This window comes from Etheostoma cragini, chromosome 4 (assembly GCF_013103735.1).
Source record: "Etheostoma cragini isolate CJK2018 chromosome 4, CSU_Ecrag_1.0, whole genome shotgun sequence".
Classification (NCBI taxonomy): domain Eukaryota; kingdom Metazoa; phylum Chordata; class Actinopteri; order Perciformes; family Percidae; genus Etheostoma; species Etheostoma cragini.
In genome coordinates, this window is record NC_048410.1 from 17,197,057 (window position 1) to 17,216,607 (window position 19,551).

Genomic DNA, 19,551 nt, shown 5'->3' on the forward strand with positions numbered 1-19,551 from the left:
GAGCATCAGGGATAAGCAAATTAGACATGTTTCACTCCTAAGCACCTAAAGTACTCCTAAGCAAAGCACGACATCCCCAAACTGCTTGAGTGGAGCTGCTCTGGGGCAGTAGAGGACGGAGGCTGAACTGTCTGGGCAGCTCCCATGGGGAGAATGAGTGCAACTGCCTGACTGAGTGCTGATGGGTTTTAAGAAAATGTCAGCCTTACCCTTGCTAATGAGCTTTCAGAGCATGTGTGCTATAACTGACCTGTATCTCTTCGTAAGCCTCGTCAATAGTGGTTACTTGGTGCTGCTCGTGTAGTGCCGGCTCGTCACAGAAAAAGCACACCAGACTTTTGTCGGTGAGGCAGAAGAGCTTGACCTTTTCGTGGTCCTTGCAGGGGTAGGAGCTTCTCTGAGCGTTAAGGATGGCGTCCAGTGGGAAGGCCGAGTAGCGCTCCACAATGTTGGACAACTTGAGGCTCGGCGAGAGGAGAGGATCAGTGAAGGTCCTCCGGCACTCAGGACAGTCCCGCACTCCGTGAAGCTCCTGTCTGCTCCAGTGCTCGGTGATACACTTTCGGCAAAAGTAGTGCTCACAGCCAAAGCTGACGGGGTCCTGGTAGATGCTGAGGCAGATTGAACAGAGGAGCTCGTCCTTCAAGCAGCAAGCCATTTGCAAAGACGGAGACTGAGCGGCATCTACGAAGGCAATGCTCTGGAGCTGAGTGTACCTGGTTTAATCTTTGAGTGAGTTTACTGCCATGTGGGAGTTGACGAGACAAGATGACAAGATCTTCGGAAATCTTTACCTTTGCGGTCTCTGTTGAAATATGACAAATAACAATTAGATGCCATTAATATTTCAATATACATGCACTAAGTGCAAGGACTAAAACATTCATAACAAGCAAATCATTAACAGGGGAAGATTCACTTGGTTGAACATTACCAAAACCAACTTCAATCTGAGCATATTTAACATAGAATATTATTCATAGTGGGCTGTTTGCATTTTTAAAGCAATTAATAATAATAATAATAACAATGTATACTTTATTAATCCTGCAAGTGGAAATTACAATTTACACTCTGTTGTTATTACACACAGGCTAAGGTCCTATACATGCACTAATGGAAAGATGTCAGAGGGAAGGGCTGCCAATGGAAAGGCACCCCAAGCACCTTGCTCAAGAGCACCTTGGCAGTGCCAAAGAGAGGAACTGGCACCTCTCCAGCTACCAGTCCACCACCATATTTTGGTCCATATGGGGACATGAACCAGAGACCCTAAGGATCCCAACCCAACTCTGTACTGGCTAAGCTACTACCACCCCAAATGCACCAACCAAGTCACAGGTTCTAGCTTCTCAAATCTGAATGTTAGTTTTCTGCATGTGGATAGTATTTTGTGATAGTACATTAAACCACTTTTGGGTCTTGGACTGTTTGACAAACCAAAAACAACTAATCTAAAGAGTCCTCTTGGGCTCTGGGAAAATGTGATTTTTCATACCTTTATGAGGTTTTTCATTCATTCATTCACTCACTCACTCATTGCTTGAGAAATCAATCAGCAGATTGATAATAATGCAAATACTAGTTGTAGCCCTGTTTGAATAGCATGTTTACTCAAAGTTTTTTTGATCACCACAAAAACAAACACAATCTAATGATAATATGAGACAGAACCTGCAACCTGTCCTGCAAGCTCTTGTCACCTCTTTATTAACAATTACGTTAAACTCAATTTAAATGCCATATCAATTTAGCTTTTACAAGAGAGCAGATGCTATATTTTTACTTTGTCTGATACCTCCTTACCCGAGGAAACACCTGAATATGTTGATGCTTTCATCAAAATACTTCTCCACCTTGCTACATCTCTTTCCCCTATCATTGTGTAGGATTAGTTGATTTCCACAGCAAACTGCCTGCATCAGCCAACGGGGACACTGGGAAACACCTGCGCTAACAGCGGTATCTCCCCTGTCTCCAACCCCTGTGTTAAGAACACTTACCTTTAAATTGCCATTATGGAGAAGGGTTCAACAGCCCGGACTGAGCGTTTTCAATTATCACCATCTACCACAAACTGTCGAGCGTACATTTATTCCCTAGCTTAGCATACAAGCTATTTAATTGGCTTGCTCCATATTGCTTTCAACCTGGATTTGTAAACATAACCGACAAGAACCACGGACACAAAAATGGGGCAAAACTAATTTAATAAACTACATATTAGAAAAGTTGGATTCGGGGGAGGGGGCGGCATGTGATGGGTTAAGATATATAAATATGACACTTTCTATTTGAAGAAATTGATAGTAATGGAGAAAAAAAAGCCTCAACTTACCCTCTCAGCAGTGACATACGCGGCTCCAAATGCAAGTGTTGTCTTTCAGGAAGGAGAGCAGCACACAGCGGCAACAGACGAAACCAACTGCCATGAACTATGGGGGGTAATAAAAGATAAATATTTACACGATAACTGCTGTTGGTCAATTAATAGGTTAAGATAGGGAATACGAGTTCATTGATACGAGCATTTAATTTAAGGATTTGAGGTATGTGTGTGTCTTGAATACAAGGATTTAAAAAAATAACATTATGAACTCCCTATAACAATGGACTGGCTCAGACCTACTCACCCCCTGTTCTCCCGGTTAGCATGGCTGCTTAGCTACCTTGAGTACAACAAATAAACACGATAAAATACACTTAGTGCAACTAGATCCGTGAAAGAAACTTTGTCTTCAAAAACATAAAACGAGTGTAGGAGTTGCCATAAAAAAGGACTGTCACTGTTCACTGAAACGCGTTTATGATCCGAAAGAGAAGGGCGACCACCCGCTGTAGTGTCTACCTTCAACCAGCAGGTGTCAGGAGAAAACACTTTATTCTCCCCAGGACATGCATAGACTGTATAGATACTGATATTGACACCGTTATAAAGCAATCCAAGTATACTTAAAGATTAGCTTTACCTTGACCAACATTAAAAGACTGCTTACACTGTGATGTTACCAGCAGTAGTAATCTAATACATCCATTAACACTGAAAGCCTCTAACTTGCCAACTTTTACTTTTTACAATTTTACTTATCATTATTTCCGTTTACACCTGTACTTAAATAAGATTATTAATGCAGTAAACTTAACAGACTAGTATTCTTTAAAATTTAGACACTTATTTACATTTGTAAAAGATCTATACTATTACTATTACATTGTATGAAATCTTAAGAATGAAAGCATAATCCTTTCACACAACTCAACTTTGTAAAGACAGTATTCACATTTTTATTAATTGTATTTACATATAAACACAGTGACATGTTAATGACTTTGACAACAAAAAAACAACTAAGGTTCAAGGTTCTCTTGTTGTTCTAATAAAAACATGCCATATCTCCCATACTACAGATGGTTTCCGATGTTGTATCACGACGTATCACGAAAAATGTGATAATAGATGAATCAGTCATCCATGCTGGTGACTCTTCATGCACTGTAACTTTCACTCTCCTGTACTGACATCAGTGATTGTTTTCCGGCTTCTTGCTGTGGAATGCTAAAGGACCTATCTTCCTCTCCAAAGGGGAGTTTAGAGTCAACATGAATCAAATCTGTGGGCGTGACAGAAGGTGTCCCACAAGACCCGTTAATATTGAAAGTGATGTTGACGTTAACGTGGGGACTGGTGGTCACTGGACTGAGGACCTGTGGGCTGGTGGGCTGAGAGGAGGACTGTGTGGTAACGCTGGGCTGGGGGGTGGCTGGCTCTGAGTTGGAAAGTAAAGGCCTGGGCTCCGACAGAGCAGAGTGAGGATTGTGAAGAGCTACGGTGGATTGCAAAGGGCCGATGGAATTCTGGCTTCTGCAGCCGTCTGTTTGGGCTAAAGTTTCAGTATTGTTACAGTACTGACTGTGGCCACTGCAGGCTTTCCCATTCTGCAGCAGACACTGTTGTTCTGTTGAGGTTTCTGTGAAGGACGTCAGCTGCGTTTCCACCAAATAACCCTGATTGATCTGCATTAGAAAGACATAAAAAGGTTCATCCTCAGAATTCTGTATGGTACAACTATATTTAAAGGTATTCAAGAAGAAAAGCCAAGGAAGACTCACTTTATCACCACCCTCACAATTTCCATTTGCATCTACTTTAGGATGAAATCTTGCAGCATCTAGGTAAAAAAGCACATTAAAATGTTGAGTAAGGTAGTGAAAATACAGTTCCTGATGAAGATGTTGAGAAATATAGGTCATTATCATTCTGTATTTCAAGTTGAAGATAAATATAACATAGATCAAATCTAAGATTTTCCACAAAACAAGGACGTGATTAATGGATTTTTTTCCTTCACGATTGCACTTACCTTTCTTCCAGACTGATTTATAAAGGACCAGCAGAATGATTGCGATGAAAAGAATGAACAAAAGGACACCGGCAATGACTGCAGCTAAAAGAGAGGTAAACATAAACACATCACAGAGGCACAATGAAACACTGATTAGACCTCACACTTTTCTCACAATGACATGCTCAGAAGCACAGAAACATTTGCCATACCCAGTGTACTGTCAGATACTGTGCTTGGTGGCGGGTTTTTTGTTGAATAGTTGAATACTGGCTCTGAAACAGACAGGCTGATAGACAATGTGGAGTATGTTGGTCCACGTGGAGCCTTGGAGTCTGAGGTTGCTAATACTGTGCTCATCACTGTATTTGAAGTTGTAAACACAATCTCAGCGTGAGGCTCTTTTGTTGAGGTTTGAGGCTCAGGTTCACACACTGTGTCCGAGGTAGCGTCACCTTTTACAACAACAGCCCTCCCATGACAGCTGGATAGAAACAGAGGGAGAGAGAGAGGTCAAAGATCTGAGCTCCAAACAGCTATGTCCAGACGTGACTATCCTTTACTCACTTTGTATGAGGCCGACAGGGGTCCGTGGAGGAGCGTGAGTCAGAGAACGTTCCATTGGGGCACCGTTCACAGATCACGTCTAAGTTTTTTGTTCCTGAGAACAAGAAAAGGCAAGGCAGCTTTATTTGTATAGCACATTTCAGCAACAGGGAAATTCAAAGTGCTTTATACAAAATCAGTTAAACAGATAAAACACAAGTATCCTCAAAAAAAAAATTGTTGTCATTTACCAACATTTCACTATCCGACATTACAATTAATTTGAATTGTATGCTACATACTGTATATGTAACATGTTATACTTTGGATTAGACTAATAATTAAGTTTGACAGTGTTTGTGGTTTATATAGACGGTAGAGACAGGTGTTGGTAACACTATCAAGATAGACATAATGTAGTCATTACAATAAAACATTGGTGGATTGATAATCAATGGAAAATGGGTCTTGTTAAATGACAATTGCAACATTTATACTGGAGTCCATACATACAAACTGTAATTCTGTTCTTGATAGATTGACAATTTGCTATGATTACAATTGAAACTTACAAAAACTAGATCTTACAAAGAATTAATGCCTACATTTTAAGACTAAATAGTCAAGTATCACATGAATGGCAAAAACAAAAAACAGTAACAATTGAAAAAAATAGCAGTTGCTGTACCTGGCACAGACACTCCATCACCAGTTTTGCAAGCACTGTACCTTCTACATAGTGAGCAGTATGGGTCATCAAAGCCCATGTGACAATACATCCCGGGCTGGCACACACACCTGGACATTGTGGTAGAGGAGCAGCTCTGGCCAATCTGCAGACCTGCGTCTGATTGTATGTGACAAAAGTGATTACGTTTTGTTTACAGGGACAGTAATGTGTTAAAAATTACAAAACAAAACAAATTATTTCAACAAGTTGCTTTTTTCCCAGAGATTTACAGTGAAGATTTACACTGACTTGTTTTGCATTTGGTACAGGAGAAGCAGTTTGGAGCGTAGTTCCAGTTTTCCATGTACTGGTCTGTTGAGCATGGTTCACACACAGTCTCAGTAGTTTCAGAGCATTTTTGTTTCAGCCGCTGTCCTGTTAGAATATGTACATGAATGAATCAACGTTAGTCACTTGAAATCCATTTTATAACAGCACATGGGCATTGTAACCTGTAATCCAAAATTCACACTAACAGACAAAATGTGAAGATTAAAAGATACATTTCACATTATACATCATGTATTCTCATTGTACATCATAGTACCATGCAGTTATTAGGTTTAACTTTGTTTACTGATTGAAATATAACATCACATCTGCATTGCCTAAAACAGTGTAAAACACAGTCATAAATGAAATAGTGACACATACTTGATTGTACAACAGAATTCTGGCTTACATGTATTGTATGTATTGTATGTATGACACATTTATATCTTGGGAGGTTTTTATTCATAAAATTATGAGTCATTAAATACTCATTTCCTTCAATGATGCAATAAGTAGTGTTAATTAAGAGATTCTGGATTTGCAATTTACTACAGACATTTTACAGCTAGAAAACATTCAAATAAGCACTTGCTGTTATGTTTACTCGCTGCATGGTAGAGAGGGGGGATGCAAAACAATTAACTCCACACTGAGTGGGAGAGATGAGGTCAGCAGCCAGGCACATTGACACACAATCGAATTAATGCATGAACACATGGCCCAAATAAAGATTGGGAAGGTGTGAGGAGAAAATATCTGATGAAAATGATTCCAAGGAAATTCTCATTTCACAATGAGAAAGTGTCAATACTAATGTACTCTGTTGCAACTCTTTGAGTTGCAACCTTTCACTGAAGTCATAGACAAAACATAAACTACAATTGTATCTTTTTTTAATCTCTATCATTTTCAGGTTCATAATTGTAGTTGGGGTTTCTACTATAACATGTTTACATGGCTTTAATGTTTATGAAAATATTATCTTCTCATTCTGTCTATCTGAATATACCTCTATTTACTAAAATGCTTTAAGCCCCTCTTTCAAAAAGAAAAACCCCAGTCTGCCCTGATTGGTAAGCCTGACATGGGCTGTATGCATTTCTCTGCGGATTAAGTGTTTTTATACTTTTACAGTATTTATATAGCACCCCCACCTGCTTTAAAATAAAAAAAAACATGGTATCTAAATTTTAACAAGATCCGACCTTTATTAGAAGTAGAAGTCAATCAAGTGAAAAATAGCAACACTTGTCGGTAAATCCTCAGTAGTCTAACATGAATTCAGCCATGATTTATTTCATTATTTACACCTATGCATTTTCCACTGTAACGTGTCAAAATGCCTACTGTGAAAGAAATGCCCATTACCGTGTAAATGTATATATAGAGAGAGCAATGCAGCAGCAGTTTTCTGCCCTATGCTTATTGTTAGCATGCTGGGCTGACTTATTTCCAAGGACAAGGAGCACTTTGACTAACCACATTAGTATAAGGGGTTACAGGTTACACTAAAAATCTAAACAGCCCTGTGCATGGACATGGAGATCGTCGTTTGGTTGCGTGTCAATGGCTTCATATAAACTTTGACCCTTCTAGTTGCTTTAACTTCCATCAAAACACAGCAAACAGCAGATGATACTGTATGTTTGTGAGTAATCGTAAATCATACAGCGTCAACAAATCATACTCAGTAACAGTAATACAGAATTTCTTTCTGCCACATATTTTTTCATTAATTACAAGCCACTGTGTGACACAGTAATGCAGTAGAGATCTACTTTACTGTTATGTTTCAACATCAATCAAGCTCACAACAATGTGCTACATTGACTAGTGGCTCATGCTAATGTTTGGTGGCTAAATTGTATGGTAACGTCACAACAACGTTAAACATGCTCACCCACTTTCACGCATGCTGTCTTTGTTCAGATGCTGACCCCATCCCTACCAGCAAAGTAAGTCTCCCAGCAGGATATAAACATTTCAGTGCCCTACCATAGACAAAATATGTATGAGTAACACTATATTGTAATTTCTTTATTCAAATTTCTTGGTATTTATCTGCATAAATACAATTGTGTTTAAAATCAATCTAATATCAGAGAATATAGTGTTGGGGCTGACTTCAGTCTAGCACCACTTTAAACTAAATGTGTTAAGCTGCAGTAGGTGCTGTTCACACCTCCACGCCCAAGCTTCTACCAATGATTCACAACCTGTCATCAAATAACTGTTATTTTGTACTGAGATAACTTTGCACACTATGTACCAGAGCATTGGTAAGAGTATGTGTATTGTTAAAGAAACTCTAACAATTGTAGTCAGACTGCACTTACCAGGGGGACATTTCTTGCAGCACAACTCAGAACCATCTAACAGGTACTCTGTTGTGGAGTTGAGACAGTTTCCATCTGAGTCTGCCTTATAGGGCTGAGAACAGACCTGTGGGAAAGAGAGACGATACTTAAGAGCAACTCGTTTTGTGCTGTTTGATGAGGATAGGGATGAACATAAGTCTTTTCTTGTAATACCCTGACTATGAGCTGGACTAAAGTTGGAGGGCCTTGAGCTTCAAGGTAAATTTAGTCGTTTTTAAATTATGTGGGAAATACATGCAGCCCACTTTATGATCAGCCAGAAAGTATGCACCTGCTCTGAGGTCAACCAATCAGAATATATAGTTCAATTTAGTCACTAGCCGGCAGAGGAAACAGGTATGTCATTTTCACCTATACAGTGTCTCTTCCTCTCTGTGGGGCCCTCCAAAATCTTCTGGTTTAGAGCACTGTACATGCAGCTTCTTCCATCTGAAAAACGCCAGGAGCGTTTGTCGGGCTCTTGGTGCCCACTCTTGACATTGCCAAGCTAGTCAAGCGACCGTAAAAGAAACTAAACGTATCATTGACATCTATCAGCTCCATGTAACAGCTTAGTTAGCCATATTCTTATCATTGAAAATGTTTGGAAGCAGAGGGGGAACAATGCAGTTTGTGGGTTCATCCCATTGATGTACTGGTATTAAACCTATCCCACACAGTGGTGTGGCATGACATAGTGGGGCTAAAGCCCTAAAGGTAGCTAACGGTGCACACTGTTTTGAGATGGAACGGGCCCCTGCTCTTGTCCTTGCTTTCTAAAGCTACGTGTGGCATTGAGGTCCCAGGAGCCCACTGGTAGACTATTACCTTATATTTTTAGGTTCAGAAAATTTTGCCGAATTCACAAATATGTGATATTACTATAGATGCCTCTGTCAAAGATTGGACCAGCCATCTCCAAACCGCTGCAACTACAGCTGCAGCCGTGCTATCTCAAGACAGCATCCATCGTGCCCTGAAAAAGAGGCGCTTGCGGCGTTTGGGTGCTGCGACAGCATCCCTCTCTTGTTTGAGTGTGCCTTCTGTTTGTTATAATGTTATAAACATTCACGTTTTCTTAACAGGACACAAACCCCGGTTTTCTGGGTGAAAGTATGTTTGTTTGGCGCTCTTCTACTTCCTGTTTGCTTCCGACTTAGGTATTTTGGCCAATAAGTACAGTAAATTGTAAAAATGGGCCTGATTGCTGATTGTACGAATGAATTTGCTATTTCAGGAAAGCGCACTCTCTCCCTCACACATACCACATTAGTCATAAATACAGCTACTAGAACCACTGTATTGTTTTGCTAAAAAGTCATGACACAATGTACAGTTGCTGATACACCTGTCCTGTGCATCAGTCTTGAAGTTGAAAGTCTCTCACCACAGTGTCCTTCAATGACTAGCAGAAGTTAGAATATGCTGACAGAAGCAGTGCATTTCTCGTATGACAGGAAACGAAGGCGGCAAGCTAGAAGCCCTCGGTTCCGATACACAGAATTTCTCTGTGGTGTGACCACTGGTAGCACAAGATTTCATGATCGTAAAGATAAACTTCTGCGTTATGAAGCACTGAAAGCTTATGGAAAAGAACATGTTTTCCTTTTTGCTTCTGGCTGCATTCCTAAACTCAACTGTAATAGGAATGCACAGGGATCCTTGAAAGGAAGTAGCCTACTAAGGAATTTTTCATTACATAACTTGGTGTCTTAACAATGAGACATTCAGTCTGAAACTGCATTAGATGCCAAGGAATCGAAACCAAATTGTCAAAGAGTTCCCAGTGCTACTTTCTACTGTAATGTAATGTAACACTGTCACACAGCGCAAAACTGGCATTGATTCATAAAATAGATTATACATTCTTCTTTTGTTGACTCCACGAAAGGTGACAAAGTTAGACTATAAACATGTTAAAAGATAAAATGTATTAATTTACATTTCAGGCATTGTTTATCAACATAATTTTACAAACTTTAAAATGCTGATTTTTTTCCCTGTGTGTATAACTTCACACTCCCTTAAACTAATCCGAGAAAGTGAAATTTAAACCAACAGTTCACAATGTGTTTCACCAGCATGTTGACCATCAGAAAGATTCTGATACTGGCGGATAACCAACCTGTCCAGAGACCATGATAAACACAGAAAACAGACTTACAGTCAGACACAAAGACTACTGTACCTTGGTAGTTTTGGCATTCAGCAGAACCAGCAGTACAAGTATGTCCTTCATTGCCTCTTTATAGCAAGTAATGAACCGTAGCGGATACAGCCACTGGTACGTGTACTCTACTGATCATTTTCTAAAGGTGGGACAGCAGTCTGTGCGAGTAATTTCCTTGAACTGAGCTGAGTATTTTAGAGGAAGGAAATGAGCAGGCAGGCTCTAACCTACATTCACTGATTTGACATGAATAAGCATTATGAGGTTATACAGAATTTAGATGACGTTAAACAATGATACTGTACTTCCAAATACTCCAAAAGTCTGTAAAAAGTATGCAATTGGAAGTTGTCATGTTTTATTAATTGACAACAGAAAACATCCACAAAGTCATTTTAATTATTTACCTGTTTGCATAAGTATTTACAACTTTTAACGGGACAGACATACGTCATCACTGGTAAAACCAGTTGCTTTCAGTGAAATGGAGATAACCTGTGCAAGAGGTTTCTATCTGGAAGGTCCAACTTTTGGTGTGATCTGTATCATCGCAAAACCTAACGTACAGTAGACATAAATCCTTTTATCTCAAGGCCAATGAGATGGTCCCGCTACAGTAATCAAAGATACGAAGTCCCTACATCAAGTTTTTTTCTCCTTCCATCATTCATGAATTAACTTGAATAGTATGATGGCCGCAGAAAAATGAAACCATGTGAAAAAGAATTAATTTTGTATGCTGCTCCATGTGTGACTGTGTGGGAAATAAGCAGCACTGATGTTTTTGGCAAAGAAAGAAAAGAAAACAAACCTAACTACCTAAACAGGAAGTGGGCTAACTTAGATGTTCTCTTCTTGTTTATATACAGACGAGACCAGATGCAGTACCGTCCCACGATTTAAATCAAGATATATATATATTCACAAAGTGTTTTAAAGAATGTGTAGGGGTTTCTGACCTGTGACAGGATGTTGTAGCCGATACATGCAGTACCTACTGCATGAGTACAGAAACCATCCTATAACCAGAGGGCCACATTGGCACTGAGCAAAGCACTGAAGAGCTACATCATCTTCACTTTACATTTTGACCACGTGTGGACATAAGGGAATAAAGACTTTATTACACACTACTGACCACTGTAGTCAAAACATGTCTCATAATTCAGCTGCAGTAATGTACATGTTGTACATAGTTTAATGCCCCTTCTGTATGCTTCACTCTGTTCCTGTGTTAGGCGTTGACATTTCACAATAAAGTTTCCCCTCCCACATCTTCATTTATTTGGTAGTCAAGTACTCCAGTAGCAGCCCTGTTGTCCATTGTGATGTTGAATGTTACTTTACTGTTATTTTAATGGCATAGGCCTACCTTCAGTGTTTAACTGGGTTGGTTGTTACAGCATAAAATGTGATCAGCAGAGGTGAAACCTTCAACAACAAAATTGTTTCATGTTTGGCCTACTTTCAAGTTTTGGAGCACCGATCTCGTGTACTGTATGCTCCTGCTGAGTAATTTCTGAAAGTACTGCATAATAGTTCAGATTTTTAATGACAGATTTCCAATTTGCTTCAGGCAGGTATGAACTGTCTGGCTTTATTTTTTTTTGAAGTCACATTAAATTCCCATTGCATTGTATTGTAGTGCCGATTTTATGATAAATATGACCTCATAAGAGACAAGTAAGATTGGGTCATCTGAGTTTTCCTTTTCTCTAAAGGACAGGATACCCAGGGCTGGGTTTACACCCATCACCATTTCTAGCTACTGGGGGACCATAGGTAGGCTGGGGGAATGCATATTAATGTTTAAAAAAACTCAAAAAGTAAAATTTTCATTCCACGACACCTTTAATCTTAAACAGCACAGCGTGCTTTGAAAAATTAATTGGTATTATTCTTGTAAAAAACATGAAAAAAAATACACCGGTATAATATGTTATCTGATCACTGCAGTCTTCAGTGTTGGATTGTAGTTAGAATCAAAGCGTTCTTTATCAGTTAATGCTAGTATTGATGTTAGATCTCTCCGTAGGGTGTTGTAATTTCAAGTCAACTATTGTCACTACAACTCAAAATTGCTGTCCTATCAAAATGAAAAAAGCCTTAAAAAATGCATGCCGAATGGGGATTTAAACACATAATTTATTAAATTCAGAAGAATCGCTTCCATTCAAAACTGCTTGTGGTAACAAATGTAGCTCACAAAGCCACATCTCACACAAAGCTTTGTCATGTCACAGCATCCCAGTTCTAAGATAATGATCAACAGTCAGATAACAGCACACACACTTGGCTTTGAACAAGCTGTTTTGGCTACAACATCAAAGTATTGCAGCTTCAACACAACAGGACAACAGAACAGAATTATATATTCCTGTTGAACTTTAATCACAACAAAAAATAAAATTATATTTTCTTTCAGTCCAGATAATGTGTTGCTTTCATTGAATGTGCATTGACACATTTTGGTTATACTATCTTACGCCTTTGAATGTTGTAACCTGCAGGACACAAAGTTAAAAAACTGAAATGTCACAGGTGGGATGCTACAGTATTTGGAATTAAGTAAGTGGTTTTCCGTGAATTGCACCCAGCTTCAGTGTTTCTACAGTGTTTTCTGTCCTGCAGTCAGGAAGTGTCAAAGGATGTCAAAAACAGAAGTATGCATGGACCAGGAAGCCAAAGTAAACAGCTGGAAAGGGCAACATAGATAATTCAAAATGACTTCCTTAATGTTGTGAAATTTACAAAGCAAACTCAAATTTTACCTCCGCTATGCAATTCTAAAAATGCAACAACCTAAACTGTGGCGTAATATTGTGAGCTCTTGCTTCACATCCACATGACTGCTGACAATCACATGTAAAGTCTAAATCTGTCTGAATTTTTTCATATCCGAACAAATAATGCAACTCCTGCAAACATGAAAATATACTGCTATGTAGAGAACTCCTATTTTATTTAACTGGCATTTATCACAAAAAAATAAATAGAAGACAACCTCATTATGTTATTTAAAACAAATAATCTCATGTTTGAAATGAGTCTATGAAAAACCAGGCACTTAGCTACAAATTATTTATACATTCTCTTTTGAGATCACGGTTCATTTTGAAAAATGTAATTTTGACAGATGTAGGAAAGATATTACAGAAAACATTATTGAAAATAAACATTAACACAGAAATACAATACAGAGACTTAAAACCAGAGACAAAACACCAAAAGGAAATCATTTTGGGTGGTGTCAAACGGCTACCAGGAACTGCTATAAATCACTTGAAGTAGACTTTGATTGTTTGTTAGCACAAAGGGTAAAATGTGCTTCCTAGTTTTCTTTTGGAGGAGAAGTGTTGAAAGTTGTGAGGAGCCAAGCGAGACACATCTGAGATTGGGTCAGAGATCTGGTTGCTGGACACTTTGTGTGCAGAGGAATTCTGAAAAACATTAAAACTAACTTATGAGAAACAATAACATATTCAATAACGTAAAAAATACATTTCATTTAGATAATTCAGTTTCAGGGCCTTGCTACTGTGCATGCTGGTTCACTGGAAAAGCTTACTGGGACAAATCAAAATGTCTGCTGTGAATAAAAGATCTTTGCCATTTTAGTTTGAGATACAGTAGGAGTGGTGTGTCACCTCCAGTTCCTTGTTGTGTGACCCAGTGGAGTTCTTCATGTTCAGAATGCTCCGCAGATCGAGGCTGCTGGGTGGCGGCAGTGTTATCTGACCTGTGTTCGACCAGCCGGAAAGACAGTGCTGCACACGACCAGAGATAGACAAGATGATACATTTTTAAACTAAACATGCAAAAGCAGTGTTTCCTCTATGTTGATTTTGTTGTGGCCACTCGTCCGGGCAACATATCTGCTGTCACAGTATCAGAAATAGGGCAGAAGCACAATGAAGTCATGATTGCCTTTTAAATTATCCAGCCGACATAATGCAACCCCCCGGTGTTGTTTTGACAGACCTGCCCCCACTGCTAGAAATAATTCCTAAAGGAAACACTGGTTCAATCAATATGTAAACACCAAAAAGGGAGAATGGCATAGCTTAGTAGTCATAAATTGTCCTGGAGTACGTCCCATACTCACCGATGGTAAGCCCAAACTATCAGAAGGGTCGAAACTGCACCGCCGATGAGCCTTGTACTTGTAAGGAGGAAGGAGGGTGGAGCGAGGGATGCTGACCCTGACAAAACAAAAAAGAAAGCTGAGCGCTGCGCTTAAGGTTCAAATTACGTCAACTTTGACCTTGTTACTGCTAATCTTTTGGCACAACCAAAGCCAGAATCAATGATGACGTACGCCTGCGATGTGCTGTGTCTCTGTGCCAGTACTATGCTGTGCGCCCTACCTCACGGTAGGGCGCACCTCACGGTAGGGCGCACCGCCATTATGGCCTCACAGACCATAATAGCGGCACCTTTGGAATATAATCTCATATTTTAAGAAAATGGTTTACAGAAACATGTTTCTTAAAACATTTTAAGTGAGAAATAGGCCATGAAGTTGCCGATTCTGTCATTTCAGATCAAAAAGGTTAGATTAAAAGATTTTTGCCAGATTTTGAGAGGCGTTACTCACGCTTATCCCGCTAGTCATTTCCGGGTAAGCACTCCACTAATCAGATTGGTCATTGAGTCCGACTGCCAGCCTTCCAATTCAACATTTCAAATCGGCCCAAATGTAGGCAGACGGCTCCTCCGACTGACGACAGCACGGAGCACACTAAACAGACTTGAGTCACTGAACTTGCTAGACTGTACAATGGCTGATAATCAGGTTGGTATGTCAGCGCCTAAAAGATGCCTAACCCCACAGCCTTCGTACATACAGTGAGGAAAATAAATATTTGAACACCCTGCTATTTTGCAAGTTCTCCCACTTAGAAATCATGGAGGGGTCTGAAATTGTCATTGTAGGTGCATGTCCACTGTGAGAGAGATAATCTAAAATAAAAAAATCCAGAAATCACAATGTATGACTTTTTTAACTATTTATTTGTATGATTCAGCTGCAAATAAGTATTTGAACATCAATGTTAATATTTGGTACAGTACACTTTGTTTGCAATTACAGAGGTCAAACGCTTCCCGTAGTTTTTCACCAGGTACGCACACACTGAAGAGGGGATTTTGGCCCACTCCTCCTCACAGATCTTCTCTAGATCAGTCAGGTTTCTGGGCTGTCGCTGAGAAACACGGAGTTTGAGCTTCCTCCAAAGATTCTCTATTGGGTTTATGTCTGGAGACGGGCTAGGCCACACCAGAACCTTGATATGCTTCTTACAGAGCCACTCCTTGCTTATCCTGGCTATGTGCTTCAGGTCTTTGTCATGTTGGAAGATCCAGCCTCGCCCATCTTCAATGCTCTAACTGAGGGAAGGAGGTTGTTCCCTAAAATCTCGCAATACATGGCCCTGGTCATCCTCTTCTTAATCCATTGCAGTCACCCTGTCCCATGTTCAGAAAAACACCCCCAAAGCATGATGCTACCACCCCCATGCTTCACAGTAGGGATGGTGTTCTTGGGATGGTATTCATCATTCTTCCTCCTCCCAACACGGTTTGTGGAAGTATGACCAAAAAGTTCTATTTTGGTCTCATTTGACCACATGACTTTCTCCCATGACTCCCATGCCTTGACATACGCTGGTTTAAGAAGGGGAACCTTCTGTGCCATGCCTGATTTCAAACCATGACATCTTAGTGTATTACCAACAGTAACCTTGGAAACGGAGGTCATTGACCAGCTCCTCCTGTGTAGTTCTGGGCTGATTTCTCATCTTTCTTAGGATCATTGAGACCCCACGAGGTGAGATCTTGCATGGAGCCCCAGTCCGAGGGAGATTGACCTTTTTTCACCATGCTGATTGGCAATTTTCCCGTAGCCCTTTCCAACCTTGTGGAGGTGTACAATTTTGACTCTAGTGTCTTTGGACAGCTCTTTGGTCTTGGCCATGTTAGTAGTTGGATTCTTGCTGATTGTATGGGGTGGACAGGTGTCTTCATGAAGCTAAAGACCTCAAACAGGTACATCTAATTTAGGATAATAAATGGAGTGGAGGTGGACATTTTGAAGGCAGAAAAAAAGATCTTTGAGGGTCAGAATTGTAGCTGATAGACAGGTGTTCAAATACTTTTTGCAGCTGTATCATACAAATAAATAGTTTTAAAAAATCATACATTGTGATTTCTGGATTTTGTTTTTTTTAGATTTTGTCTCTCACAGTGAACATGCACCTACGATAACAATTTCAGACCCCTCCATGATTTCTATGTGGGAGAACTTGCAAAATAGCAGGGTGTTCAAATACTTATTTTCCTCACTGTACCTACTATAGGTAACCTTATTTGACAGCAACATTCAGACTATATTACGTAAACAAGGCCAAATAACACAGTATACGAAGGTCTCAGCTTCACCAAACGGCTCCCATGCCTTCTGGATTAAACGAGTAGGGACAAAGTATATACAATTAAAAATGTCTGTCACGTGGTGCCAAAAATGTGCTATGTTGTTCCTAAAAGGTAGTTTAAGTGCACATCACCATTACCTGATGAGAGCCGGTTCAGCAGTAGTGTGAGGGTGCGAGGATTTGTTTTCTTTGCACACCGGGCAGCACTCTTGAGAGTGAAGTGGAACGGGGAACAGTCTGCTGTTAATCCTGTAAGAGAACGTACCTGAACAAAAGGTGTGCAAGCAGAGGTGAGACTTACTTCAGCCATAATAAAAAGAAAAATGAGAGTAGCCCTATAATAAATACCCCTTCTTACATTGATGAGTATTTGTGTTAGCATCTGGACCATCCTTATCTGTTAGCAGGACTGAATGGTTCTCCTCAGGAAATCTATCAGGGAGAGCAAATTAATCGTAATATAATGAAGCCATCATCCATCACAGGTAAACCTGTCCGGCACACACAATCAGTTGCAAGTGCAATCAAATGTGAAGCACTTACTCCGCTTGTGGGCTGTAGACACACTTGTCTTTATTTAAGGATCGAAACATGCGCAGGTCATTGAAGAACTCATCAGAGCGCTCTATCAAGGAGTCCTCAGCATCCAAGACTCCTTGTATAAAATCAAACATCATCTGTTAGGCCTTCATAGATGACTATGTGTATATAGATCACCTGCAAAGACAGAGATACCAATAAGGCATACCTGCTATCCAGTCATACCCAAGTAAAGGCTGCAAACGATGCCTGTCTGAGGCAGATCTCTCTTCACATTCTTCAGACTGAAATGTGACATGACGCCGCACCTCCCTCTACAAAAACAAAATGATAAATAAAAAATAATGCAAAGTTAGCAAGTTCATACAAAATGTAAACTAAGGAACTCAAAATGTAAGTTTCATACAGAAAAATGTTAAATCTAATATTTACCAAATCATCAATCACATACTTGGAAAGAACTGAGATTTAGGGAACAAAGTCAGGGTAGTGCAGATCTGCTCATTGTACAAGTAATATATTAAAAAATTGAAAAACAAATTGAGAGGACTGTCCTTGGTACTTATTTCTTACCTGTTCTTTGCTGTTATTTACTAGACAGGACTTGGTGCTGACTGTACCCGTGTCCTGCAACCTGCTGTGGACAAGAGTATGTCCGTTGCTATCTTTTAAAAGGCCCGATGGTGTTGTATGTTCAACAGCCTCTCCTCTGTGTTTGGAGGTCAAAAATGGTAATGGAATAGTGCCCTGGAGGCCTGTCTGTCCTTCACATGTGTCTGCTGGAGACGGAGAGGAACAGATTTCATCAGTGTCTCCTAGATCTTTTTTTTCCATCATAAGCACACAACAGGTCTGCAGAATAATTATTGTGATAAGCAACACAAAACATGAACATACAGCAAAAAAAGTTCAGAATACAACAATATAGGTATTTCCAAAATTGTATTAATCACCACACACAAAGAAACCTTTTAATTTTACTGTCTATGGCTTTTGACGGTCCTTTAAATCAAATCCATCATCTTACACATGTGACCAAAGTTTTATACTTAAGACAGCTAGCTCTATTTCAGTTGGGTTAACCAGTAGCCAGCTAGCTAATGTTCACGTAACTCCATCCGCTAAGATACCAGTTGTCAGCTTAAGGGGAAAAGCTAGCTAGCTCAACTTACTGTTGAATTGACGTTACATTTAGCTATAATTACATTTAAAAACTGACAAATTGTATCGCTTTGTGTTTGATGATCAATTGTTTTTTCTAGTTAACGTTACTTCCGTGCAGATATTTTCAAACAATACGAGGAAACTTCGATGAAACACCAGCCTTATCAGGTAGATAACTAATGCTAGCTATCTAGTTACCTAGCTTAGCTAGCTATCTGCTGACTTTTCTCGCGTCTATGGCTTAATGTAAAGAAACCGTTTCAATACCCGCAAATCTCACGGTAGGTTTGGAGAGGGCGGCCCGGGCAGGACCTCTGTCTCCACCAGTCAGGATCAGGATCTCTGCTTGGTCTCTCCTAGCCTCTGCCTCGTCCTCTCTCTCCCTCTTGCGGCTCTGACTGCAGCCGCGGAGCCGCTCCAGTTTTTCTCTCTGCTGCTTAAGTTGGTTCAACAAAGCTTTGTTACGCTCTCGTAAAATATGCATTCGGTCCGTGGTTGACATTTTTTTCTTAAATGTATACGACGTTGAATTTACGTTTTGCAACTGAGGATACGACAAATTGACTTCAGACCATGGTTGCTCCAAACTCTTTTGTGATTTATTTTAAACTAGACTCCACTCTATAACAACGCGTTGACAACAATGAAGTGATTGGCTGTGAACGTTTTACCCACCATGCCTTGCAAGGTCCCAGTCCTTTTCTTAAAGTGACAGCTACACATTTTTGTTATTATTTTTTTTCTTCTTTTTAATCACTTTTTTTTTTTTACAGCCTATAGAGGATATGCTTGGATTGTATCCGTTTTTATCTGATTTTCTTGTATTGTTTTCCTCAAACTCCTCCATCTGGTGTGGAAGCCATTGAATACACCTTGAGTTGCTGAGTGTATACTGCCATGTGCTTGCAGCATTGCATTCACGTGCAGTTCTACAGCTGTTGAAAATACTGCATTTCCTTTGAAGTATCCTGCTGCCCTGAGGGCTGTGCACAACATA

General features: G+C 39.8%; 3 protein-coding genes across 7 annotated transcripts in view; all 3 read right to left on the reverse strand.

Annotated features, from left to right (window-relative positions):
• Positions 1-2,380, reverse strand: part of trim62.1 (tripartite motif containing 62, tandem duplicate 1) — a 37,875-nt gene extending 35,495 nt beyond the window's left edge. Inside the window, exons 1-3 of one of the 3 annotated variants that reach the window (XM_034869087.1) lie at positions 2,339-2,359; positions 941-943; positions 251-805 (exon numbers count right to left, since the gene is read on the reverse strand). In XM_034869087.1, the coding sequence (XP_034724978.1) occupies positions 251-658 (408 nt within the window). In that variant the 5' untranslated portion in view covers positions 659-805; positions 941-943; positions 2,339-2,359. Of the gene's footprint in view, positions 1-250; positions 807-940; positions 944-2,336 lie in introns of all 3 variants that reach the window. The other 2 variants (XM_034869086.1, XM_034869089.1) reach the window with 2 other exon arrangements.
• Positions 2,381-3,411: 1,031 nt separating this feature from the next.
• Positions 3,412-10,627, reverse strand: tnfrsf1b (tumor necrosis factor receptor superfamily, member 1B). Of its 2 annotated transcripts, none has more exons than XM_034869093.1 (9): positions 10,438-10,627; positions 8,229-8,334; positions 5,869-5,994; positions 5,578-5,736; positions 4,911-5,004; positions 4,556-4,827; positions 4,362-4,439; positions 4,111-4,169; positions 3,412-4,014 (listed from the first exon to the last, which is right to left on the reverse strand). In XM_034869093.1, the coding sequence occupies exons 1-9, from the start codon at positions 10,486-10,488 to the stop codon at positions 3,487-3,489; spliced, it is 1,473 nt and encodes a 490-aa protein (XP_034724984.1). In that variant the 5' UTR covers positions 10,489-10,627; the 3' UTR covers positions 3,412-3,486. The 2 variants fall into 2 exon arrangements, with proteins under 2 accessions (XP_034724984.1, XP_034724983.1); XM_034869092.1 differs by having other exon boundaries at positions 4,362-4,445.
• A 1,917-nt stretch (positions 10,628-12,544) lies between these two features.
• On the reverse strand, positions 12,545-19,151 carry miip (migration and invasion inhibitory protein). 2 transcript variants are annotated; one of them, XM_034869107.1, is made up of 9 exons: positions 18,822-19,151; positions 17,964-18,166; positions 17,599-17,704; positions 17,394-17,505; positions 17,209-17,282; positions 16,989-17,115; positions 14,525-14,621; positions 14,067-14,186; positions 12,545-13,859 (listed from the first exon to the last, which is right to left on the reverse strand). In XM_034869107.1, the coding sequence occupies exons 1-9, from the start codon at positions 19,054-19,056 to the stop codon at positions 13,725-13,727; spliced, it is 1,209 nt and encodes a 402-aa protein (XP_034724998.1). In that variant the 5' UTR covers positions 19,057-19,151; the 3' UTR covers positions 12,545-13,724. The 2 variants fall into 2 exon arrangements, with proteins under 2 accessions (XP_034724998.1, XP_034724997.1); XM_034869106.1 differs by having other exon boundaries at positions 17,964-18,169; positions 18,822-19,148.
• Between the last annotated feature and the right edge of the window lie 400 nt (positions 19,152-19,551).

Bases quoted from the DNA above. Each gene is read 5' to 3' on its own strand.
- miip (XM_034869106.1), bottom strand. From the start codon at position 19,056: ATGTCAACCACGGACCGAATGCATATTTTACGAGAGCGTAACAAAGCT. The intron at 18,170-18,821 runs GTATTGAAACGG...CTCCGTCTCCAG, and splicing joins ACCTACCGTGAGATTTGCGG to CAGACACATGTGAAGGACAG. The intron at 17,506-17,598 runs GTATGCCTTATT...ATTTTATACAAG, and splicing joins TGGGTATGACTGGATAGCAG to GAGTCTTGGATGCTGAGGAC.
- tnfrsf1b (XM_034869092.1), bottom strand. From the start codon at position 10,488: ATGAAGGACATACTTGTACTGCTGGTTCTGCTGAATGCCAAAACTACC. The intron at 5,995-8,228 runs GTAAGTGCAGTC...ATATTCTAACAG, and splicing joins CTGCAAGAAATGTCCCCCTG to GACAGCGGCTGAAACAAAAA. The intron at 4,828-4,910 runs GTGAGTAAAGGA...GTTTCTATCCAG, and splicing joins CCCTGTCGGCCTCATACAAA to CTGTCATGGGAGGGCTGTTG.